The 26,886-nt window shown below is 38.6% G+C and overlaps 1 protein-coding gene across 1 annotated transcript in view; it reads left to right on the top strand.

Annotated features, from left to right (window-relative positions):
• Positions 1–26,886, top strand: part of efl1 (elongation factor like GTPase 1) — a 318,909-nt gene that overhangs the window by 267,189 nt on the left and 24,834 nt on the right. Inside the window, 5 exon segments of the mRNA XM_030126047.1 lie at positions 2,238–2,367; positions 2,657–2,783; positions 9,787–9,991; positions 13,830–14,356; positions 23,786–23,970. Coding sequence (XP_029981907.1) covers positions 2,238–2,367; positions 2,657–2,783; positions 9,787–9,991; positions 13,830–14,356; positions 23,786–23,970 — 1,174 coding nt within the window.

The raw sequence follows: 26,886 nt of genomic DNA on the forward strand, positions 1-26,886 counted from the left end.
GTCTTTATATAAGTAGTACAGTTTGCTTTTGAGCTGCAGTGTAGAAAGTAGTCTTCAGATTGAGAAGTATTAACACCACATAGTGAAAATTTTCCACTACGAGTCAGAGTTCTGCACCAAAACCTTACAAAAGGCAAAGTGTGTAATTATTTTAAGCAAAATGTACTTAACCCTTTTAAGACTGCCATTATAAAAGGCCATTAATTATCATTATTATAAATAATAAATGCTTAAAACAGTGTGTTTTAGTAAAAAAGAAAAAAACGGACTTGAAATTTTTATCATATTTATTTTCAGAAACAACTGTTCCTCTTCAACTTCCTCAGTTTGTCACACATTAAAAATTACATGGTTTTCACCGGACAAGGACAAGATGCAAAACTGTAGTCTGACCTAAAGCTGTCAGACAAATGACCTGAGTAAAAAGTACATTTGACCGTAAGTTGTAATTCACTAGACATATAACGCTGCATAAAATACAGACTAAAGTAAGTACAGGTGGAGTATATTCACAAATGGAAATGTTATTGTACAGTCTGTAACTAGACCAGAACCAGGAACATAACAGCTGCATACGGACTGAATTAAACAATACGATCCATAGGGTGGTTCAGTCCTTTTTATTGAATGTCATTTTTTTAACCCTTAAACACCTAAACAGCTGCTGGTGACCAAAAGCATCTACTGATCTAAACTGTTTAATACCTGTTGATCCACCAATCCTGCCAATACATGTAAATAATTAGTGTAAAATACAGTTTGTCACATTTTCATGGTCATCAGATATGACCCATTTGGACATTCAGAGGCTCTGTAGTTACTGTGGAAACACCATCATTGTCTACAACATTGATTCACCAGTAAAACCCATGGAGTTTAATCAGTGACAGTGGATGGAGATGCCTGTTTTACGTTCAGTTAAAGATATATTTTGCTGAAAAGCCACTTTTTCTCTAGTTCCCTCTGTTCCGATATAACCTTTGAATTTACTTTGAGTTTTTATGAACATCCCCAAGATCTGTAAGTTAAATATAGGAAAATACTAGATTTACACTGAGAAAATGTAAAATGTCAAGGACAATATTTTAATAAATGGTGACAATCATTTGGCAGTGTCTACTGCCACAGTACTGTAGCACATAATATGGGTTTGTCTATTACCACAGAGCCAATCAAATGGTAGCGTTTGTACTAGAGCCAGTCACAGATACTGTTTCATGAACTTATTATCCTCTTGTTGCCACAGTACTGTGGTGATTTATGGCGTATACTTCAATGCATTCTTTTGTGCATTTTGCTACCACAGTACTGTGGCAACTGATGAAAGAAATGACAAATTAGTGACAGTATATAGTAAAGAAGAGGAATTCTTGTTCTAAATACTCTATATGTTGTTTTATGGTGTTCTTTGCTCTGGAGGTTGGAGGAGGTGGGCATGTTAGATGTGGCACTGTGCCGTGTGACTTCAGTTCTGTGTCAGTTGAGTGCTGTGGTCCTGTGGAATTCTGCACTCAGAATGTTGTCCCAGTGGCAGATTTACGTCAGTGTCAGATTTATTTTTTGTTTGTACGTCTGCGCTTGTGTAAAAACAATTAAAATCGTAGAAAACAGAAGTTACATATTCAAACATGAGCAGAAGACAATAACAGGAAGCGAAGGTCTACCATCACTAAACATACCTACTCGAAAGAAATCCAATAAAGGACTGGAGCGTCTAAACCAGGGTTTATTCATTATTGCATTTCTTAAGTGCATGTAAACACGTCACATCTGATTATTATAATTATCTGATTATTCCTATTTGTTGGATTTTTATGGTCATGTAAACAGGCTCAATGATGAATACAATGATATATAAATAAAGTAGTTTAAATGAAGTCAACCTTGCACATGCACAGCAGTAACAGGTAACATACCCATAAATGCAGCAGTAAAATGAATCAAAACATTGGATTTAGTAGTAAAACATGAATAGGGACCATTCTACAGCACAATATTTTCGATTTTCCTGATGGCAGCTTATACTCTGTTTCTTTTAAATTAGCTGTAAAATGCACAGTTTTCCCTGTTTTAGTGTATTTTCACACTGAATACAATGTCTTACTTCACTGTTGTTTGACTATCAATAGTCATTTGCATTGTAACAGATGAAACTCCTTTGAGGTTCTGTTCTTGTGTGAACAGTGGAGACGTGAACAGACGTGACATTAACAGGATTTCATCTTGTTTTCTTAAAGGTTTGCGAAAATTGAGATCAGTGCCTCCAAACCCATCATCCCGTTCAGAGAAACAGTGATACGTCCTCCAAAAGTGGACATGGTGAACGAAGAGATGGGCAAGCAGCAGAAAGTGGCCATCATCCACCAGGTGAATGAACCGAGGCATGAGCAGATACAGGAGATATCTCACGTTTAGACCCATGAAGTGACACCGTGAACACATTATAGTGGAATATTTAGGAGAATTAGTGGATTTACCGCACCGCAAAACCCCCTGATGGTGCATTATATCTACACATAGAGCCTTATTAGTGTTATTTTTTGAATATTTTAGTTACATCAAGCCACATTAAAACTACAGTACATACTACATACAGGTTCATACTGTTGCATTATCACTATGTACACATTATTTTTATGTGTGTGTTTGTTCATAGGTGAAGGAGGAGTCCTCTCAGGCTCGGACATCGGACACCCTACAGGTGGACCCCAGTGGTCTGGTCACACTCACCACCCCAAACAGACTGGCCACCGTGAGCATCCGGGCGATCCCCCTACCAGAGGGTAAGACACACACACACACAAACACATGCACGCACACACACACACACAAACACACACTCAAAGTGAAACATATAAATCTCTACTGTTTTTGTTTGGTTGACATGCTTGTTTTTATACTATATACTGTATATATTTAAGCTTTTCTTTAAAACTGTTTTGCACTACGCACCACAAGAGAGTTGTGTCTTTCAATTTTGTTGTACATAGGCATAATGACAATAAAGGCCTGTTATTCTATTCTATTCTATTCTATTCTATTCTATTCTATTCTATTCTATTCTATTCTATTCTACTCTACTCTACTCTGCCTGGGGTAAATAGCATAATAAGAGTCCACAGTCCACATTCTGTTCCCACAACAACAAAATAACTCCAAACTGGTCCAAAAACTCATACAAACTATATTTGTTGTTATCCAACCTGTGGACATTGTGGATCATATCAGGCTTTAGATCACATATCAGGCTTTAGTCTGTCATGAAGGTGTAGTTCAGTTCTAAACTTCCATCCATCCATCCATTCTCTTCCGCTTATCCGGGGCCGGGTCGCGGGGGTAACAGTCTAAGCAGGGATGCCCAGACTTCCCTCTCCCCAGACACCTCCTCCAGCTCTTCCGGGGGGATCCCGAGGCGTTCCCAGGCCAGCCGAGAGACATAGTCTCTCCAACGTGTCCTGGGTCTTCCCCGAGGTCTCCTCCCGGTGGGACATGCCCGGAACACCTCCCCAGGGAGGCGTCCAGGAGGCATCCGAAACAGATGCCCGAGCCACCTCAGCTGGCCCCTCTCGACGCGGAGGAGCAGCGGCTCTACTCCGAGCTCCTCCCTGGTGACTGAGCTCCTCACCCTATCCCTAAGGGTGCGCCCAGCCACCCGACGGAGGAAACTCATTTCGACCGCTTGTATCCGGGATCTGGTCCTTTCGGTCATGACCCAAAGCTCATGACCATAGGTGAGGGTAGGAACGTAGATTGACCGGTAAATTGAGAGCTTCGCCTCTCGGCTCAGCTCCTTCTTTACCACAACCGACCGGTACAGCGACTGCATCATCAAGTTCTAAACTTGCGTTACCTTAAAGCTATACCTACCGATGTGGCATTTCTCACAGCACTTAGCAGAAGTTTGAACATGAACAACCCGCCTCTCTCCAAAGCCCCACCCACTTCCCTCTGCCTGAGCACTGAGGCTCCTCCTCCTCTAATCTGATGCGCGATGAAAACGGAGGAGGAAGCAGAGGCGGAGGTCCGGTCCGTTTTGGCGTGTCCGCGGACCCCTCCCTCAGTAATCAGATGCATCATCCACCTGCCGCGGGCCCGCGGCTCCTGTTCCATCAGTAGACCTGGTCTGTGCAGTACTGGGTCAGGGTCTTCACTGCAGTGCCCAGGGGATGGGCGCGAGCACTGTGAACGCGCAGCCTCCGCGAATTTTCCGTGGACATTTGAAGTTTCATAGTCCATACAATTATCATCCTACATCATCTTACATGTGTGACACCATGTACATGTACCTGTATGAGTCCCACCGTCATAAAAGCCGAGCTTTATGCAGACCTGTTCAGTCCAGTACAGCTGACTTCCGGACTTTCATCTCCATCCTTCATTCATCAGACTCCCGCTTGTGCCCCTCAGTTGTCGTTTCTGTTCATAAATCCGTTTTTTCCCTTCCACATGTGCATGTCAGTTCTATCCATACACATCCTAGACAGTAGACTGTGGTCAGTGACAGGAGAAGCAGTGCCAGTGAAGTGTCAGATTCAGAGGAACACATATCGGATGTGAGACGGCGATAATGGATCGGATGCTGGATGGCCGTAATGGATGATTGACAGGAGGCTCAGTCAGGTTCGGCCAATTATTTCATTCGGACCGACTAAAATGATTGGTCAGACTTTTATCAGAAATATATGAGAATTAAACATTTTTGAGTTTCAATACCTGGTGGATTTCTTTTACATTTTAGTTTGACACAGACTTATTAGGAGCATTTTAAGATGACAAAAGAAAAGTGTAAAAATGCCACATCATACGGTATAGCTTTAAGTGTTGGTTGTGGAAGTGTATTCTTTATATGATGTCAAAGATTCAAAAAAGATTCAAAAAATGTTATTTGCCATTTGTGCATACATATACACATAGGAACTTTTGTGTGGTCATTCAGGAAGTCAGATAAAAGATACTAGAAAAAACAGTTCTGCAAAAAAGTCCATGTACATCAATAAATATATATAAAAGTGCACAAAAACTGAACCAGCCCAGCCAGCATGTCCATTTGGGCTGTATATAAGGGTCCCATTTGGGTTTGTCCACAGTTTCCATGGTGGCCCCACATGTGTTTGCCCATATCAGAATCAGAATCAAAATCAGAATCAGAATCAGAATCTCTTTATTGTCATTGTACCAAGTACAACGAAATTGAGGCAAAGATCTCTGGTTCAGTGCAAGAATTTACAGACAGACAACAAATATCAGTAAAACAACAACACTAATCAGTAAAAGGCAGTTTTTTTATATTAAAAAATAAAAAGTATTGCAAACTGAGATATTTGTAAAACATAGAATTTAAGTTGTGCAAATAACATGAGAAGTAGTGCAAATGAGATGAAAGATAAATATCGTGGGAAAAATAGTGTAACGAATAAATAATATGATATATTCAGATCTCTGATTCTGATTCTTATATGGTCAAACACATGTGGGGCATACACTGATTTATACACCTGGATTTGGTGTTTTAGGTGCAGCTTGATTAGACAAACACATAATAGACATAAGAAAAATATGGTGTAACACCATCGTTGACAATCTGTTGTTTTCCCCAAACACACAGATACACACAAACCAGTTTAGAAAATGTACACTTTGGAAAACATTTGGAAATTTCTGTTTTTGGAGGCGAAAATGCTGTTTATGTGTGGACAAGAGGCCAAAATGTAGAGGACAAATATGAGGTTTGTAATAAATAAATGTCTGGGACGTTAGTTACTTTCCCCCTTTACGAGCTTCTGTCATCTGTTTGCGGTGTTCAGCCTCAGTCGGGGGGGGGGGGGTGTTCATGGTTTGAGAATGGTCATGTCATTTACAGATTGAATCCCGACTTTCCTGATCCCCTCACAGACTGATCCAGGTCCTCATGTCCAAACGTTACATATTTAGGGGTGAAAGTGGGAATGACTGTGCCAGTCAGAGCTCTCAGAGCAGGTGGACGACAGCCGATGAAGGGGACGGAGCTGGCATCAGTAAACGCTCCAGCCCTTGAGGCTAACATTAGCTAAGACGCTAACCTCATGTCAGCCACTCCTCTCCAGCTACGTCCTCGTTCAGACTCAACCATCTGCTGTTTCTTCGCTCTGAGCCATTACTACAGTTTTTGTTTACATCTGCTTCATCAGGCCTGAGAATCTTAATATTTCAGCATCCTATAGTGTGTGTGATGCAACATTATTGTAAAATGTTGTAGAATGAGGATGTTTGTGGTTTGAGGAAAGAAGATTACCAGTGTAATTCTCTGAGGTGTGTGATGCAATCGAGATTCTGAAACCCTCTAGTGTGAGCAGCGCTGAATCTGCAGCAGGAAATGCACAGTAGGGAAGAATCTATGCATCAGAACGCCACGTTAATAACCACAAAACAGTTCAAGTCACATGAAATAAAGCCCAAAAAGAATCCAGAGTAACTGGGTTCAACTGGAGGTGAATTTCATGCAGCTTTGAAGGGGCCGGTTACCATGGTAACACTTTTAGTACCAAAAGCAGGATAGAAGTTGATTAAGAAATTATATGAATAAATATAACTACGATAACACCACCAGAGAGGATTCACCTAAAAAAGAAAGTGATTCTTTTATCATATCACCAGCTATTATATACAGGGTGGGGAAGCAAAATTTACAATGAACATTTAGTTGTTTTTTCTCAGCAGGCACTATGTCAGTTGTTTTGAAACCAAACATATTGATGTCATAATCATACCTAACACTATTATCCATACCTTTTCAGAAACTTTTGCCCATATGAGTAATCAGGAAAGCAAACGTCAAAGAGTGTGTGATTTGCTGAATGCACTCGTCACACCAAAGGAGATTTCAAAAATAGTTGGAGTGTCCATAAAGACTGTTTATAATGGAAAGAAGAGAATGACTATGAGCAAAACTATTACGAGAAAGTCTGGAAGTGGAGGAAGCAACAAAAAACGTACCAAAGCTTTTATTAAAGCTCTCAAATCCAAAATCCTAAAGGGTCCAACCAAATCCATCCAGATACCAGGTACTGCCATGGCTTAAAGCAAACTATCCAGATGGAAATTATGTATGGACACAGGACGGTGCTCCAGCCCACACAGCTAGAAAAATACAAGATTTCTGCAAATCCAACTTTAGCAATTTTTGGGAATCATGTTTATGGCCGCCTTCTAGCCCAGATCTAAACCCTCTGGATTATGCTATTTGGGGCGTTTTAGAACATGCTACCAATAGAACATCACACAGCAATGTTGACTTTCTTAAAGATACTATTAAAGAAGAATGGGAGAAGTTGTCACCTGAATATTTGAGGAACACTTGCGCAAGTTTCAGGAAGCATGTGAAGGCAGTTATTGAGAAAGAAGGAGGACACATAGAATAAAAACATTTTCTATTATGTACATTTTCTTGTGGCAAATAAATTCTCATGAGTTTCAATAAACTAATTGGTCATACAGTCTTTCAATCCCTGCCTCAAAATATTGTAAATTTTGCTTCCCCACCCTGTATATAGTTATAGTTATTAGAGTTTTTATTAGTTATAGCTACTGTTGTTGTTATTTTATATAGTTTATCCTTTACACAATCTTTATGCATGCCCATTTTTTTCTTGTACTTCATTCTGTTACTGCCTTCACCATTGAATTTCCCTATTGTGGGATCAATAAAGTCCAATCTATTTATTAGAGTCAAATCACACTGGTCCCACCACATTTTCATTCACGTTTAGATAGGAGGATGGAGTTTTCTCATGTTGTCATTAAACACCTCGGTTTTACTCTCCTGAATTTGCTGTGGAAGTAGAGGTCAGATCACAGGTGTTAAACGGCGTCAGTAGCTGGGTGTCCATTACCCTATAAGTTGCACAATAGAAAACTGGTAATGGAAACACCGAAACTGTCAAAGATCGCAAAGAAGTTTTTATGATCTCATGAGGTGGTTTTTGAGACTTTTTGATATAGAAGTATAGCGTAAAAGTGTAATAGAAACACATCTGTGGACGGTGGTTTTGCTCAGGCCAAACGTCTGACCTATGACCCCGTACTCAGAACAGGTGGTTCGAGTTTGTTCAGGGCAATAGACACTAGCTTTTGTGTAGGAACTGCTTCCTGATGGCACGACAAGTCTAGTGCCACCAGAGGTTCAATAACATAACACAATTCATTAAACGTTGCCCGGGTCATTGGGAAATTCTGGATCCACAACTCATTGGTGAATTCCTGATGTACAGTTCTGTCCCATAAATCCATTCTGCGTGGCCTCTGCCATAAATAAGGACTTTGCCTTGGGATGATTATATGTTCCCTCCTTTTGTTTAAAGGGGTCATATTTTGCTAAATCCACTTTTATTAGTCTTTGGTTCATTTATTTGTGTATTTGGACCCTACAGGGTGGGGAAGCAAAATTTACAATATTTTGAGGCAGGGATTGAAAGACAGTGTATGACCAGTTAGTTTATTGAAAGTCATGAGAATTTATTTGCCACAAGAAAATTGACATAATAGAAAATGTTTTTATTCTATGTGTCCTCCTTCTTTCTCAATAACTGCCTTCACACGCTTCCTGAAACTTGCGCAAGTGTTCCTCAAATATTCGGGTGACAACTTCTCCCATTCTTCTTTAATAGTATCTTCCAGACTTTTTCGTAATAGTTTTGCTCATAGTCATTCTCTTCTTTCCATTATAAACAGTCTTTATGGACACTCCAACTATTTTTGAAATCTCCTTTGGTGTGACGAGTGCATTCAGCAAATCACACACTCTTTAACGTTTGCTTTCCTGATTACTCATATGGGCAAAAGTTTCTGAAAAGGTATGGATAATAGTGTTAGGTATGATTATGACATCAATATATGTTTGGTTTCAAAACAATTGACGTAGTGCCTGCTGAGAAAAAACAACTAAATGTTCATTGTAAATTTTGCTTCCCCACCCTGTAATAGTTCATAAAGTTTGAATTTGAACCCTCCAGGTGCGGCAAAGCTATGTTTATATTAATTCCGGCAAAAATCAAGTGGATTTTTACAACCTGTTTCAATTCCTTCTTAATTTGTTACGTTTTGTAACTAGTTACATCATGACATTTGCACATATGAGGTCAAGACTTCCGACGAACATTTCTCCAAATATGCCATAAGTTTTTATCAGCAGCAGCGGTTGGAGTAAAAACTGAAAATATCTCCAGACTTCGAGCCGATTACCTAAAATGTTTAGTTGTTGGTTGCATTTACGAACATAAGTAGCTGAACAGGACAGAGAAGCACAGCCAACAACCTGGAGGGGGTGGGGCCTGAAGTGGCTCATTTGCATTTAAAGGGCCAGCGCTCAAAACGACCTTTCTGGTGTCATTACTCAGAAATAGGGTTGAAGATGGACCTGTGGAGTTGAATTAATGAAGAATTCAGACCCAAGCAGAACATTTACAGTTTATGTAGACCACAGGGAAATGTTTGAAAATGGATAATTCCATTAATATTATCACTCCTTTAAGACAGTCACTGCAATAGTAGTAGATGAACTGACACTACAGTGCCAACACCGTGGAGGTTTGGCATGAAACTCAGTGCCTCCGTGTTCCTTAAACAAACATCTTGCAAGACAGGACTTGACTATAATCACACATCAGAAGCCAAACACTCTTCAATGAGAACACCTACAAGTAGCAATTATACTTTGTCGAAATTGTAGAAATATCACTTACTTTGTGAAAAACTGTAATGGAAACCCAACTACTGTCTGCATGTGTTGATAACATCTGTGTTTCCTGTCAGAGGTCACCCGTCTGCTGGACGGCAGCTTGGAGCTCATTCGGACGCTGGAGCAGGTCAACATGTCTCTGAGGGAGGGCAGGAGTCTGGACATCAGCACCCGGACCCTGGAGGCTATTGAAGGACTCAAGGCTAAGCTGGAGGGTCTGCTGCAGGGCCGGAAGTGGAGGAACGCCGTGGACAGGATCTGGGCTTTCGGGCCTCGCAGGTCTGACACCAAAAACAGAACTAACCAGATTTATCCCAATATAAAACTATATTATGCCATTAGTCATTATTGTTTTGTACCCCAGACCCCTGTTAGAATTCAACATGTCCCAATACTTTTGTCCACATAGTGTAACATTTAGTACTATCACAGGAACAGCAGTGGCAGGAATGAATGTCTACAGACCCAGAGCTTATTACAGAAAATATTCAACATACGATAAAGCAAATAAATGAATGAAGTGCAGTGTTCACCAGACTCACTCTCTGGAATAAACATCCCTGAATTTATGCAAATAGAAACAAAATAAAACGCTGGTCTCGTAGCTCATTTTCCTGTTGTATTCTCTGTAGATGCACTGGGTTTTTATATTCGGTTGTATTTCTTAAATGCTGGGCATGTGTTGTCAAATCGGCCCAGGTGTTTTCTTAGTTTGCATTTGTTTTCTTAACTTTGTGATGCTATGTGACTGGAAAACGAGCTGATTCCTCACTAACTTGAATGCGTAGATGCCCAGTTCACAATAACACATTTTACATTTTTGCTACATTGAATATTTTATATTTCACAAATACTCTACTTTCTATTGTATTTTCTGTTTGGAATGTTTTCATTAGTGTGGATGGGGCATGAAACACAAGAACTGAACTTAAAATACAAAACTAAACTTGAATATGAACAATGAATGTAACAATGCACAGTTTTTTCATTTCATTTTCAGAGCAGGTAACTTCAGTGTCAAAACAGCTTTAAAAGTTATTGTAATTTAGTTCTAAACTAATAATTTCACATTATGCTTCACGAATTATTTTTTATGTCATCATTTACAGTAGAACCTCATAGTATGAATTTAATTTATTATATGACTGAGCTTGTTTTGTGATTTACTTGTTTTTACAAATCAATTTTCTCTATTGAAATTAATCGAACTATAATTAATCTATTCCAGTCCCCAAAAATCACCCAAAAATCCTTTTTTCAGATTTTTAAAAAGGAAAAGTCCAATTAGACAGAAAATAATAATTATAAAAACATAATAAGAGAGAATCCAAAAGAAGTAAACTGGTTTTATTTACTTATTTCCCTTAAAGCTGAAACAATCTGTGCATGAGGAAGATGATGAGGTGGAGGAGGAAGAGGATTATTGTTTGGGAGGAGAATCTCCATCATGTTTTCTCTTGTGTGAGATCACGATCATGACAGAAACACAATTGTTTTGTAATTACTCGTACAATGGTGCACTCGTACTGTCAGGTTTTACTGTGTATTGAGATTTAAGTTCACATATAAGTTCTTCAAATTCAGTTTTCAGTGGCATATTTTATTTTATTTATTTATTTTTTATTTTATTCGAACATGCAAAGAAAATAAGACAAAACAAAGCAAATTAAGACATAAACAAAATAACATTTAAATGGACAGAATCTGTCTTCAAGCACACACAAGTCTAAATTTTGCATGGTCGAAAAGGAGTCGGAAGAAGTATAAACATATGCTGTATTTCACCCCATACCAGTCGGAAAAAGCCTCAGCAGTCTTTTATAATATCACTGACTGTTACGCTCGGTCTAGAGACACAAACATGACATGAGACTCCCCTCCTTCCATGTCCCTTAACAAAAAGGAGCAAGTTACAAAAGAAATGACCAGCAATCAACCAAACTGCAATTAGAGTTATTAATTTGTAAAAGAACATAAAAAAGTGAAATCAGGAAGGGAATTAAAGTAAGGAAAATAACAAACAGGATAATACTTCATGCTTACCTACCAACATAACCAAGCAAAACCAAATTACAATAATTTTACCTAAACTCCTAACCAAGAAACAGGAGAAAATTTAAACAGAGAAAAGATTCCTACCTTTTGAGTCTGATCACAAAATGAAGCTCTCCAAACAAAAACTACAGGTTGCTGGTCAAACAAGGGGGATGGGAAGAGAGGAGTCCACAAGAAGTAGAGTGGAAGTCGGCTTTATATTTTCTCGCTCACTGCTGAGGAACCAATCATCACAGAGCGCTCCAGCACCACACCTGCAACTCATCCTCACTCAAAAACACAATCTGCAAGGAGAGAGAGGGACAGAGATAAACATACCCATACACAGAAAAGAAAAACTACAAAAATACAACAGGATATGATGATGATGATGATGATGAAATTCTTTATTCAGTCATCACATACCAACCTTCCCAACCTTTTTTGGCTCGTGACCCCATTTTAACGTCACAAATTTCCGGCGACCCCAGACATTCAAAACGGAGACTTTTTTTTTTTTTTAACTTTTTATTTACATTTTTGCACAATATAAAACAGAACAAAACATCTGAGACAAGACATAAAAAAATAAATAAATTACCCCGCATAGTATTATTATTGTTACAAATATTATATTACATCTATAGATACATTGCCAAATATCGAAATATTTCTATATTTGTATACATATGCACACATCTATATAAATGCAAAACACCTCATGTCAGGGCTTATAAGAGCAATTCTCGTCAACAACCCAAAAAGTTTAATTATACAAATAATCTTCGACCATGTGCCATCTCCGCTTAAAAAGATCCATTTTCACAAAACTGAGACATTTTTTTGCTAAAATTAATTTGTTTTTGATCATGTAATAGCTTGCTATACGATGGTGCAAATAAACGTTAATTTTAGATGACATTTAGTCTATATACAGGGTGGGGAAGCAAAATTTACAATATTTTGAGGCAGGGATTGAAAGACAGTGTATGACCAATTAGTTTATTGAAAGTCATGAGAATTTATTTGCCACAAGAAAATTGACATAATAGAAAATGTTTTTATTCTATGTGTCCTCCTTCTTTCTCAATAACTGCCTTCACACGCTTCCTGAAACTTGCGCAAGTGTTCCTCAAATATTCGGGTGACAACTTCTCCCATTCTTCTTTAATAGTATCTTCCAGACTTTCTCATAATAGTTTTGCTCATAGTCATTCTCTTCTTTCCATTATAAACAGTCTTTATGGACACTCCAACTATTTTTGAAATCTCCTTTGGTGTGACGAGTGCATTCAGCAAATCACACACTCTTTAACGTTTGCTTTCCTGATTACTCATATGGGCAAAAGTTTCTGAAAAGGTATGGATAATAGTGTTAGGTATGATTATGACATCAATATATGTGTGGTTTCAAAACAATTGACGTAGTGCCTGCTGAGAAAAAACAACTAAATGTTCATTGTAAATTTTGCTTCCCCACCCTGTATATTATTATGGACGGAGGCAGAAAAGTCAGGTGTAGATTACTGCACAAAGTGAGAGTTGGATTTTCCTTGGTCAGGTTATGTACAGTCAGTCCAGCTTGGATTTACAAGGCTGACAATTAATACTGAACAAACAAGAACTCAAACTATGAATTATGAAAGAGCTGCAGCATCTGAAACTGACCACAATGAACATTTGACAGATAAACAGTACCACAGTGCTTCAGTTTCAGCTTCAGAGTTTGTCATGTCTTTTATGTATTGGGATTGTTTCTCTCAACTCACCATATATTTTTTTGTAGTAAGTTTATTTTTTTTTATCATTTACAAGAAATTTCAGGTGACCCCATTTGAATTTCAGGTGACCTCACGTGGGGTCCTGACCCCAAGGTTGAAAAACACTGGGTTAGTGACTGAAAAGGCAGAAGCAGAACAAATTAAGCTACCCAGCATTCAGTATAGGAAAAAGAAAAACAACAATGCATACAACCAAACAAACAAGCAAAAACATAAAAAGTGAAACTAAACCAGAAAAATAGAAAAAATAACCAACCAAATATCACCAACCCTTAACCCTGACCATGTTCCTGTTCATCCAGGTACGGACCCAACCTTCTCCTGAACAACGTGGACTCGTACCAGCGACCCTCGGTGTGGCAGTGCCTGTTCAAAGGGAATAAACCCTCCAAACCCGCCCCTCAGGCCGCTCTACGGGACTTTGACAACAGTATCATCAGTGGTTTCCAGCTGGCCACTCTGTCGGGGCCCATGTGTGAGGAGCCGCTGATGGGCGTGTGCTTCTCTGTGGAGAGGTGGGACATCCAAGCCTCCACCCCTCTACAGCAGCAGGACTCCGTGGAGGAGGACTCCATTTCCCATGAGTCCTCAGAAGACAGCAGAGCGGAGGGCGGCAGTGAGATGGACGAGCAGGGGGAGGGGCCTGCAGCGGGGCCGAACCAGGCCAAGCGTAGGCCAGAGGCTGGACCTGCAGACTGTTACGGACCCGTCTCCGGTCAGCTCATCGCCGCCACCAAGGAGGCGTGTCGTCAGGCTTTCCAGGCTCAGCCCCAGAGACTCATGGCCGCCATGTACACGTGTGACATCATGGCTACAGCTGAGGTATTAGGTAAGTGATTCAAGAGCACGTCCACCACAGCGCAGGAGGTTTTTGACAACAGCAATACAGGGTGGGGAAGCAAAATTTACAATGAACATTTAGTTGTTTTTTCTCAGCAGGCACTACGTCAATTGTTTTGAAACCAAACATATATTGATGTCATAATCATACCTAACACTATTATCCATACCTTTTCAGAAACTTTTGCCCATACGAGTAATCAGGAAAGCAAACGTCAAAGAGTGTGTGATTTGCTGAATGCACTCGTCACACCAAAGGAGATTTCAAAAATAGTTGGAGTGTCCATAAAGACTGTTTATAATGGAAAGAAGAGAATGACTATGAGCAAAACTATTACGAGAAAGTCTGGAAGATACTATTAAAGAAGAATGGGAGAAGTGGTCACCCGAATATTTGAGGAACACTTGCGCAAGTTTCAGGAAGCGTGTGAAGGCAGTTATTGAGAAAGAAGGAGGAGACATAGAATAAAAACATTTTCTTGTGGCAAATAAATTCTCATGACTTTCAATAAACTAATTGGTCATACACTGTCTTTCAATCCCTGCCTCAAAATATTGTAAATTTTGCTTCTCCACCCTGTATAAATAAGACCAGTGTCCCTGTATCTCATGAGCATGTTCTATTAAGAATCAATAACAAGTTGAATTTGTGAGGCTATCAGGTTCTGTCTCTTTGTTAGTCCTGTGGTCTGGATGCAGCAGATCAGTCTCCTAATAGAAGTGGGTGGTACTTTCACTGGAGGAGAACTCAACTAATTCAATCAAACTCCATATATGACTTTCTATCAGTGCTCAGTAGGAACTATATTGATATCGTTAAGCATTTCCATGTTATAAGCCATTAAAATATGCACCATTATAAGGCAAGACACATTTTTAATTATTCGAAAATTCATAAAAAATTGTAAAATCAACATTTCTTGACACTGTGAACAAAGTTTCTAGACACTGTCCTAATGAAGCGCCATAAAAAGTTTGAAATGAATCCAACCAGTAGTTTAGTCTGAGATGTTTGAAGAAATTGCTTGCGAAGACACTGAAAACGACACCTTCACAATAGTTCACAGTCAATCAGCTGGTGACCAAATCAAATGGACCCAAAGACTACATCCAGACTTAGCTGATGCTTTTCAAAGCTGTTTGTATGTGAAACCAAAGGGGAAACAGCCACAGTTTGAGTGAAGCCACTGTGGAAGCTTATTAGTGTAATACCACTGATGACCACTAGATGCTGGCACCAAAAACTCTGGCTCCCATAGCTCTTTTTACCTCCGCCAAGGAGGTTGTTTTTGCCAGGGTTTGTCTGTCTGTCTGTCTGTCTGTCTGTCCGTTAGTGTGCAACATAACTCAAAAAGTTATGGACAGATTTGGATGAAATTTTCAGGGTTTGTTGGAAATGGGATAAGGAAGAAATGATTAAATTTTGGTGGTGATCGGGGGTGGGGGGGCCCATGGGGGGGGCCACTGATCAGCCTTGGCAGAGGTCTGCGCTCTCCGAGTGCTTCTAGTTTTTTTTTTTTTATCAGTTTTTTATTTTGGCTCCCATAGCTCTTAATACAAGGGGTTTTTCAGCCAATCCTCAAACTCTAATGTCCATTTGGTTAGCACACTTACGACAATTTTGAAAATAAGTATAAAACACTAGCATGCTAACCACTAACTCAGTGTTTATCAGAAGAAATTACATCTATCATTTCTTATCAACGCTCACTAGCAGTACCTATAAAAAGTATTCTGCTCCTTCAACGTTTTCTCTGAATTCGACGTAACTGAAGTTTAGATTTTTTTTTGCAACAATTTACAAGAAAATCTCTTTAAGATCAAAGTAAAACCAATTTCTGCCAAATCATGTCAGCTAATACAAAGTATATCATGTAAAATAAGTTATTCACCTCTTGAAAATGGCCTAATTGAACAGCTAGTGAAATGAAGATTACTGGAGGGCAGTGAATGTGTCGCAAATGACTGTGGTATAAAGAAGGTCCAGTCACTGGTTCATCAGTAGTCGCTTTTCCATTGGACATCTGCGCAAAACTTCACCGATATTTACTAAATGTTGAAAAAACAGAAGTGCGTAATGTCAGTTTTTCCATTAAATCACAAATGCGATGATTTGTTTGTTTATTATCGTGAGATTACACGAGAAGTCATTCCATAAACATGGCGACGAACGTAAATATGGTGTTGATTTACAGATCTATTCATTAGTATAATATATTACCTCTCTATCTCGTACTAAATTAAAAAATGATTCAGTTTCCTGGTGTGTCCACACATACCGCAACATTTTTTTTCTTCTTCTTCGCTTGTTGTAATGTACGTCAGCATCCGTTTTTTTTAATTCACCTGACTCTAGTTGCGAAAAAAGGTCTTTCCATTGCAGTTTTGCGTGATATACCATTTGCGCTACGCCCGAAAAACCACCTCTTGCCAGCGCAAAAACTTTTAAGCAAAAAATTAGACTTATGGTGAAATTGTCGTTTGTCCATTAGGTAAATTTTTATGCGCAAGTTATATTTGCGCAATTTGAGGGTCAATGGAAAAGCAACTATTGCTTCTGGGTTTAATTATAATAGGAAGACAAACGAACACTCGAAATACCTAAAAAAAAATTCTAACTGAACATCTCCTTCAATTAAGAAATGGAAGGAATAGGATGATAAATAGTGAAGAAACAGACCACCAAGACCACACAGCCGACATGGGAGAGACTGTTCGGACACTGTCTCCTGGGTTTTTCATCCATCAAAGCTTTATGGGAGAGTGACAAAGAGGAAACCACTGTTGAATTAATCTCATCTAGAGTTGGCCCAAAGGCACATGGGAGACTCCAAGGACAATCGCTCCTGAGTTCCAAAGTTCCAACCATTTATTCACTGTGTGGAAGTTCAGACCCACTGTCATCCTCAGAACATGATAGTGATAATCACGCTCATTACAGACAGACTGAATCCGTTGAAAGGTGTCGGCCTCCACTTTACGCCACGCAAAAGTTCCTACACGTTATACAGCCGTAGCTTTTAGCAGCTGCAGGCGCCGGTCCAGGTCTCTAAGGGTTAAAAGGCAACAATAGACGATTTTCTGTGGTCTTAATGTGAACCGAGCTGCAGGTGTGAAAGTGACCTTAAAGGCACCACATTGGCCAAGTGTGTTCAGTCAGGTGTGTCTGTGCTATGTAGCGCTCCAGATCCTCAGGGAGGTCTAATAAAAGAATGTCCTCGGATGAAAAGAATCCTACAAAATACGTCATTATTCTCAAACGGAATAAAACCAGCCCATATATACAGTATATACACTATATGGACAAAAGTATTGGGACATGCTGAATTCAAGTATTTCTTTTTTAACAGGGGTCTGGAATACAAAACAATAATGGGAAGTGTCATAAATAGGGGTGTAACGGTACAGACAAATTCTGGTTCAATACGTTTTTGGTACAAGGGTCTTCGGTTTGATACATTTTCGGTATGTTTTCAGTACAGGGGTCTTCGGTTTCATATATTTTCGGTACGTTTTCGTGACAGGGGTCTTCGGTTTGATACATTTTTGGTACATTTGCAGTACAGGGGTCTTCGGTTTCATATATATCGATATGTTTTCGGTACAGGGGTCTTCGGTTTGATACATTTTCGGTACGTTTTTCGGTACAGGGGTCTTCGGTTTCATATCTTTTCGGTATGTTTTCGGTACAGGGGCCTTCGGTTTCATATATTTTCGGTACGTTTTCGTTACAGGGTCTTCAGTTTGATACATTTTTGGTACAGGGGTCTTCGGTTTCATATCTTTTCGGTATGTTTTCGGTACGGGGTCTTCAGTTTGATACATTTTCGGTACAGGGGTCTTCGGTTTGATACATTTTCAATAGGTTTTCAGTACAGGGGTCTTCGGTTTGATACATTTTCGGTACGTTTTCGGTACAGGGGTCTTCGTTTAGATGCATTTTCGGTACGTTTTTCGGTACAGGGGTCTTCGGTTTCATATCTTTTCGGTATGTTTTTGGTACAGGGGTCTTCGGTTTCATATCTTTTCGGTATGTTTTCGGTACAGGGGTCTTCGGTTTCATATATTTTCGGTACGTTTTCGTGACAGGGGTCTTCGGTTTGATACATTTTTGGTACATTTGCAGTACAGGGGTCTTCGGTTTCATATATATCGATATGTTTTCGGTACAGGGGTCTTCGGTTTGATATATTTTCGGTACGTTTTTCGGTACAGGGGTCTTCGGTTTCATATATTTTCGGTACGTTTTCGTTACAGGGTCTTCAGTTTGATACATTTTGGTACAGGGGTCTTCGGTTTCATATCTTTTCGGTATGTTTTCGGTACGGGGTCTTCAGTTTGATACATTTTCGGTACAGGGGTCTTCGGTTTGATACATTTTCAATAGGTTTTCAGTACAGGGGTCTTCGGTTTGATACATTTTCGGTACGTTTTCGGTACAGGGGTCTTCGTTTAGATGCATTTTCGGTACGTTTTTCGGTACAGGGGTCTTCGGTTTCATATCTTTTCGGTATGTTTTTGGTACAGGGGTCTTCGGTTTCATATCTTTTCGGTATGTTTTCGGTACAGGGGTCTTCGGTTTCATATATTTTCGGTACGTTTTCGTTACAGGGTCTTCAGTTTGATACATTTTTGGTACAGGGGTCTTCGGTTTCATATCTTTTCGGTATGTTTTCGGTACGGGGTCTTCAGTTTGATACATTTTCGGTACAGGGGTCTTCGGTTTGATACATTTTTGGTACAGGGGTCTTCGGTTTCATAACTTTTCAGTATGTTTTCGGTATGGGGTCTTCGGTTTCATATATTTTCGGTACGTTTTCGTTACAGGGTCTTCAGTTTGATACATTTTTGGTACAGGGGTCTTCGGTTTCATATCTTTTCCGTATGTTTTCGGTACGGGGTCTTCAGTTTGATACATTTTTGGTACAGGGGTCTTCGGTTTCATATCTTTTCCGTATGTTTTCGGTACGGGGTCTTCAGTTTGATACATTTTCGGTACAGGGGTCTTCGGTTTGATACATTTTCAATAGGTTTTCAGTAAAGGGGTCTTCGGTTTCATACATTTTCGGTACGTTTTCGGTACAGGGGTCTTCGTTTAGGTACATTTTTGTTGTCTTTGCTTCCGAAATGCATCAGAGATGGTTTTGACTTAATTTCTCTCAACATTGATTTTGTTTGTTTTTTTTGTTATCCACGACTGTGATTTTAAATGTTCTACCTCTGCTCTCTTCACATCTCACTAAGGAAGAAAAATCTCCCATTAAACTTATAGGAAATACTGATGTTTATAAACTATATGGATATAACTATTGAGACACATCATGTCTACAACTGTAACATGTCCTGTTCATGCTGATTTCAGATACAAACATCAATATTTCCTGAAAGTTTAGTGGGAGATTATTCTTCCTCCGTGAAGTATGAAGAAAGTAAGACAAGGCAAATTTATTTGTAGAGCACCATTCATACACATGGCAATTCAAAGTGCTTTACAAAGGTATAGAAACACGTAAAATTACATTAAAATCATAGAGAATAAAACATTAACCAAACAGAACAATATGATATCATGAATTGCATACAGATAACACGCCACTTTTAATTGGTGTGTTATCTGTACGCATTATAAGCTTTCAGCGTGTGTATTTACGCAGCGGAAAATAACACACCATTAGCACAATTAGCGGTTAGGGTTAGGGTTAGCGATTGGCACAATTAGCAATTAGCACAATTAGGGTTAGCGTTTAGTGCAATTAGCAGCTAGCGCATTGGCACGCCATCAAACGGTGTTAAATAACACGCTAAAGGATGAAAATGCGTACATATAGCACGCCAAATGCTATAAACTTACGTCACATACAATGCGATTTCATGAGATCAGTCTGAAAGGAAAGTGCAGAAAAGATGAAAAAAGAAAGAAAGAAGTTAAAACACGAATAAAAGGCAGTTAAAACAAAAGCTAAAAATGATTAAAATCAATCAAAACAGTTAAAATTGTCAGTTGCAGCGCAGATATTAGAACTGGAAAAAAAAAAAAAGTAGAGATGGTTAGTTATGGTAGAAAATTATTATTTACAGTCAGAGCATGACAAATATTTTAATAATGTAGAAGTAGAACATTTAAAATCATAGTCATGGATAAAAAAAAAAAAAAGAGAATCAAAGTTGAGAGAAATTAAGTAAAAACCATCTCTGAGGCATGTTGGAAGCAAAGATAACAATTTAAACAACCCTAACCAATGTAATGATATTTATCCCAGTATAAAACTATATTCTGACATTTGTTATTATCGTTTTGTATCCCAGACCCCTGTTAGAAAAGAAACACCTGAATTCAACGTGTCCCAATACTTTTGTCCATGTCGTGTACATATGCTATCTGTCATCAGTGGATCTGTTATTTCAGCATCAGAACTCCAAACAAAGCCATTACAGCTGCGTCCTCAGCGCTCAGTATTGACTAATGCTCCACAACACTCCTTAAATTGTTGTCCTCTGAAAGTCATTAAGATGAAAATGAGGCTTGAAATGCCATTTAGTGTGTTGGTAAACAATATCTCCAGGACTGTTAGTAGCCACCGCAGCTCGTTAGACAGAGAATTGATTTGTCAGCCGAATCAGAGAAGGCCGATTAAGTGAGCAAAATATCCCGAAAAATCGTGAGACTTCAACGCTGCTTCTGATACGCGTTGAAACCTGTGGCTAATTAGATCAATTCCATCCTGACCGCTGCACATTCAGTCCATTTGTTTGGGTTCAATGGACTGAACTTCCAATTGGTCCGTGCAGCTGGGAGTGTTTGTGTGTAGGTTTTCTCATTTCTCACTCACGTTTACACAAGAAAAAACTTCAATAATTCATTACATAGAACAAAGACTGTGCTTTTTTTTGCCCCCCAGAGATCCAGAGCATTGCCGGGTTTTAACAGCAAATATTTCATTCCAGTTCGATGTTGGCCACTTAGGTTCTGACAGTAATGTTCATCAGACATTTGCGCCACAATTTCAGCTTTCAGTATTGTGTAATTTATTAACCCCGACGACAGTCGATCTGTTTTATTCAATAAGCAGAAGCTCAGAAAGTCCAGTTCAATTATTAACAAAGCAATACTTGAAAAACTGGACCCCTAGAGACTGGTAGCACACTAGCATGAAACCTCAAACTACACAAACTATTGACGTTTTTAGGTGAGAATTTATATAAAAGTTTGTTTCATTTGATTCTGGGCTGCTTACTTAACCCTTTAACCCCTGACGTGTCTGTGGTGAGCATTCTGTATTTAGGATTTGTTTTAAATATTCCTAAAAATTCAACCGTTTGCTCAATAGGAAGAATTTCAAAGCGTGCTGATAGAATAGACCTTGATCTTTCCATAGACATCTGAGCATGCTCAGTGTACCCCCCAATGCCTTTCTAATGAGGGCGCAAAACATACAGACGCAGAGATTCAGTATAAAAATAAGACAGCTTTTTTTTTTTTTTTTTTTTATAATTTTATTTTTATCAGGGAGGTCATACATAGTCCAGCATTTTACAAGATCTCTGTGATAAACACTAGAGAAAAAAAAAAACAAAAACACAAGACATGTTTCAACAGTGATGATCTTCCAACCCCTGCTCTCCCTTACATTTTCCACCATATTTTAAACAGGTTTATATACTACTGAACAGTTGAACAATGGCTGTCATTTCCACTCATCCATCTTTAAAGATCCACACACAATACAATCCATATGATATTTCACTAAATTATAGCAAATCTGGTCTCCTGGGTCTAATGTATCTAATCCTTTTAGCCCACAGTCTCAAAAACTTTTCCATTTGCATTTTTAATGAGAATGTTAGTCTTTCCATAAAATAAATATCATATATAATTTTATACCAATCATCCAATGTTGGTGCATCTGGTTTTAACCATTTCCTGGTCAGGGCCCTCTTCCCTCCGACCAGTAATATTCTCACTAGGTATTTGTCTTCTTCAGTTTGACCATTCATTCCCACCCCCAAGGACATTGTCAAAGATTCAAATGATAGATTGGTATGAAAAATAGTTTCTAAACTCTTATGAATTTCTCGCCAAAAAAATATTATTTTGGAGCAGCTCCAGAATACATGGTGATGATTGGCTATAGTTGAACCACATGACCTCCAACAATTCGCCCCCACACCTTGATGTTTTTTTTTTGAACAGGGGTAATAAAAAATCTCATTCTACTTTTCCACCCAAATTTCCTCCAGCTGTGTGAATATGTTGTTTTCCATTGTGTTGTACAGATATTCTCCCAGTCTTCATCAGATACCACCATTTTTTTTTTTTTTTTTTTTTTTTTTTAAACTTTATTTTTATCTCCAAATTTTACAGTATACAGAATAAACAAGTAAAAAAAAAACAAAAACACAACAGTTAGAGCATCTAGGTACAGCCTTTAGACAAAATAGAATACAGACAGGTTCAGGACAAATTAGGCAAAAAAAAAAAAAAAAGTCAAAATAAGCATATATGCAGGTTCAAGGATTTCTTTGATTAACATAAACATCCCATTTTCCCCAGTATTTTTTACATTTGTCAGTAGTTAGTCTTAATGAGAACGCCAGCCTTTCCACGTCATAAACTTCATTCACAACATGTGTCCAGTCCAGAAGTGTTGGGGAATCTTCGCACATCCATTTTCGAGTTATGGCTTTTTTTGCCCTGGCTAATTATATGAACTAAAGACATCAGTCAGATTTCCTCATCTCATGTGGTAGGTTACCCAAGTAATTCACAATAAAAAATCAAATGGTAAGTCCATTTCTATCATATTGTTGATTTGGTTTGGGCTTTTTTTTTTTTTTTTTTTACACCGTTTTCCTTTTGTTTTTTTGGTTTTACTCTTTCCAGTGTTGTGATGATTTTCCTTTATTCTTTTAGTGTGTTTTTACTGAGTTTTGACCGTGTAACTGCTTTTTGGAGTTGAATCAGGTATCAAAAAGCAGCTGGATTTAGGAAAAAAAGAGCCTAAAACATAAACTACTAGCCCAAATTCAAATATTTGTTGTTGTTCAGTGCGTTCCAGTTCGTGTTCAACATCTTAAATCTCTCATTGATGTACATTCTGAGTCCCTTATTTAGTAAAAACCTGTCAAACTTCAATTCCTCTTTTTGTCTTTTTCTGTTATTCCACCTGTTTTGACTCTAAAACACACAGTAAAACCAAACCACTGAAGAAAAGGAACACAAACACGGTGAAACAGACGACAATTCACAGCAGCACGTTTTCCTGGAATAATGTCTCAGGGGTTAAAGCGTCTCCAAAAGTCAAAAAAGGAAGAACATAATCGCTGCTCCTGTACATAAACCTGAATGTCTGGTATTTGTAGTTGGTTCTATACGTGTCCGTGGTCGTGTCCTGACTGTCCCTGCGTCCTCCTTCATCAGGTAGAGTTTACGGAGTGTTGGGGAAGCGTGAGGGTCGAGTCCTCCATGAAGAGATGAAGGAAGGGACGGACATGTTCATCATTAAAGCCGTTCTGCCCGTCGCCGAGAGCTTCGGATTCGCCGACGAGATCCGGAAAAGGACCAGCGGATTGGCCAGTCCACAGCTTGTCTTCAGCCACTGGGAGGTGAGTCGAACATACACGAATGGAAACACGCTAGCTTGATTTGAGGTGGGTGTTTTTTAGTGAACTGGGATGTTTTTGTCAGTTTGATGCAAAGGCGCCTTTCTTTTTCTTTGTCCATTTCCTCCAGACTAGTTAATACTACGTTCTAGATCAGGGGTGTCAAACATGCGGCCCGGGGGCCAAATCTGGCCCGCCAAAGGGTCCAATCCGGCCTGCGGGATGAATTTGTGAAACGCAAAAATTACACTGAAGATATTAACTATCAATGGTGTCAAAATCATTTTAATTCAGGTTCCACATACAGACACATGCAGTCCAGTTAGATTTCAAGTGGGTCAGAACCAGTAAAATATTATCATAATAACCTATAAATGACAACACCAAATTTTCTCTTTGTTTTTTTGGTGTAAAAAAGTAAAATTACATGATAATGTTTACATGACCAAGCTATACTTTCACAAAAATGGGAGAAACCTGAACAAATATGAACAAACGGAAATGCCTTAAGAAAAGTGAATGCAATTTTACCAATATTCTGCCTATTACTAAATGTTTTGTGCAACTATAATGCACATGTGTAAATGATAAACTGATAAACTGAGGCATAAAATATTTAAAATTGCACTCGTTTTCTTAAGATCATTCAAATTGTTCATGTTATTCAGATTTTTATGGAAGCTTCGTAGATGTAAGCCTGATCATATTATTTTACTTTTTTCACTGTTAATATTTTACTGGTCTGGCCCACTTGAGATCAAATAGGGCTGAATGTGGCCCCTGAAAGCAAATGAGTTTGACACCCCTGCTATACGGCCTGCGGGATGAATGTGCAAAGTGCGAATATTACACTGAACACATTAACAGTCATGGATGTCAAACTCGTTTTAGTTCAGGTTCCACATACAAATTAATATGATCTCAAGGAAAACAATAACATAATAACCTATAAATAATTACTCCAAATTTTTTCTTGCTTCAATGTGAAAATAGTATTATATTATGCCTAGAAATAATGACAACTCCATTTTTACCCTGCCCCCTGAAGGGGAGGCAAGGGGTATTGTTTTTGGTTCGGTTTGTTTTTTTACCTCCGCTAGGAGGTATTGTGATCACTGCTTTGTGTGTTTGTTTGCGTGTTTGTTTGTTAGAAACTTTATGGGAAAACTATTACAACCATCTTTACCAAATTTTACCCACAGATAGGCCTAGGCCCTGGGACGAACCCATTACATTTTAGGCCAAGTAGGCCAAAGTTCAAGGTCACAGCAAGGTCACAAAATCTACAATTTTCCTATCTGTCATCATTTAGCAATTTTTGAAAATTCATAAAAAATTCAAAATGACTCCGGTTAGCCTCCAATTTGATCCACCCATAGCTTAAAACAATATCTTGTATCAGGCAAAAAATTGTCCACATCCACTGTGGAATGTGGACTCTGTGGACATTTCAGTTTAACATTGAAAATCCCATTTATGAAACATTTTTCATTATAACTCAACAAATATTGATTGGAATTTAATATAATTTGACATACACATGACTGGTACCAAGCTTAAGCTTTTTCTGCTGTATGGAACAACCTTGAAACTGTTTAATTTAAAAAGAAATAGTCGATCCACACATGCACACTGTTCGGGGTGCTTGGTGGAGGTTTGCGTTCTCTGAACACTTGTTCTTTGTTTGTTAACACTCTAGCAGCAAAACTATTAGTTGAATTCATATCAAATTGAGTTTATAGATTGCCAGTGACCCAGAATAGATCTGATTGCATTTTGGGAAAAGTAGGTTTAAGTTCAAATTTTTAATGACATTTTTAAAATCTGTGTTTTTTCTCATTTACTTATAATGGGCGACATTTCAGATGTATGTAGCAGCAAAACTATTGGTTGAATTCACACTGAATTGGGTTTATGGATTGCCAGTGACCCAGAATAGATGTGATTACATTTCGGGAAAAGTATGTCAAAGTTTAAATTTTTTATGAATTTTTAAAATCTTTGTTTTTTCCCATTTACTTACAATGGGTGAAAATTTCAAATGTCTATGAAAACATCAATTTAGTTTCAATTTACTTCAAACTTGGCACATATATAGAGGTAACTGATATGCTGACATCATCACACGCATAGACAGAATGACATCAGCTGGATCGGTGCCAAAATAAGCTACAATCGGGTCGTGTTTTATGATCAAAATGTTGAATCCCATCATACAGAACAATACACATCACAATACAGGATATTTTCTGCAAATTTCAGTGAATAAATGAATTATCTAAAGTGAACATCAGTAAATATCTGTTCGTCCTTTGGAAAACTCAATAGGAACTGATACTTTACTTTAAATAAACACCTTTATTTCAACATTTATTTCACCAGGAAAGACATTTAGATCACTTTCTTATCCATGATGTCATTCTGGAAATACATCAAATATTTTCTGTTCAGACTTTGTGTATCGGAGCCAGATCCATGTGACAGACGCAGCGCCTGTTTTAAGTCCGACCTCCTGGTTTCGTCTCGACGAGTCACAGTCCTGCTGTTCACACTCTGTGTCACCTTCACTCGACGCCACGTTTGTTTTTGTTTCCTTCATGCAAATTTCCTGTCTGCGTCTGTGCCATGTGGAAGACATTTTTCCTCTGGGGATATTTCACAGCGCGACCCTGAACTACGCCCGAAAACAGTCGGATGCATGAGCTTTACTTCTTATTCTTGTTGTCTAGTGATTGATCGCTTTAGGAGAAATTTACAGGTGCATCACACTGTAAGAAAAGACGCACCATATATCTGCTCAATAAAAATGAGGCAACAGATTCGAAGCAATAGTATTAATTAAATTTCGCTATGTTTAGTATTGAGTAAATGTTAATTAAATGAAGCCCTTAATAGTTATCCACTTAATATGTGTAGATT

The sequence above is a fragment of the Sphaeramia orbicularis genome, chromosome 3 (genome assembly GCF_902148855.1).
Source record: "Sphaeramia orbicularis chromosome 3, fSphaOr1.1, whole genome shotgun sequence".
Classification (NCBI taxonomy): Eukaryota; Metazoa; Chordata; class Actinopteri; order Kurtiformes; family Apogonidae; genus Sphaeramia; species Sphaeramia orbicularis.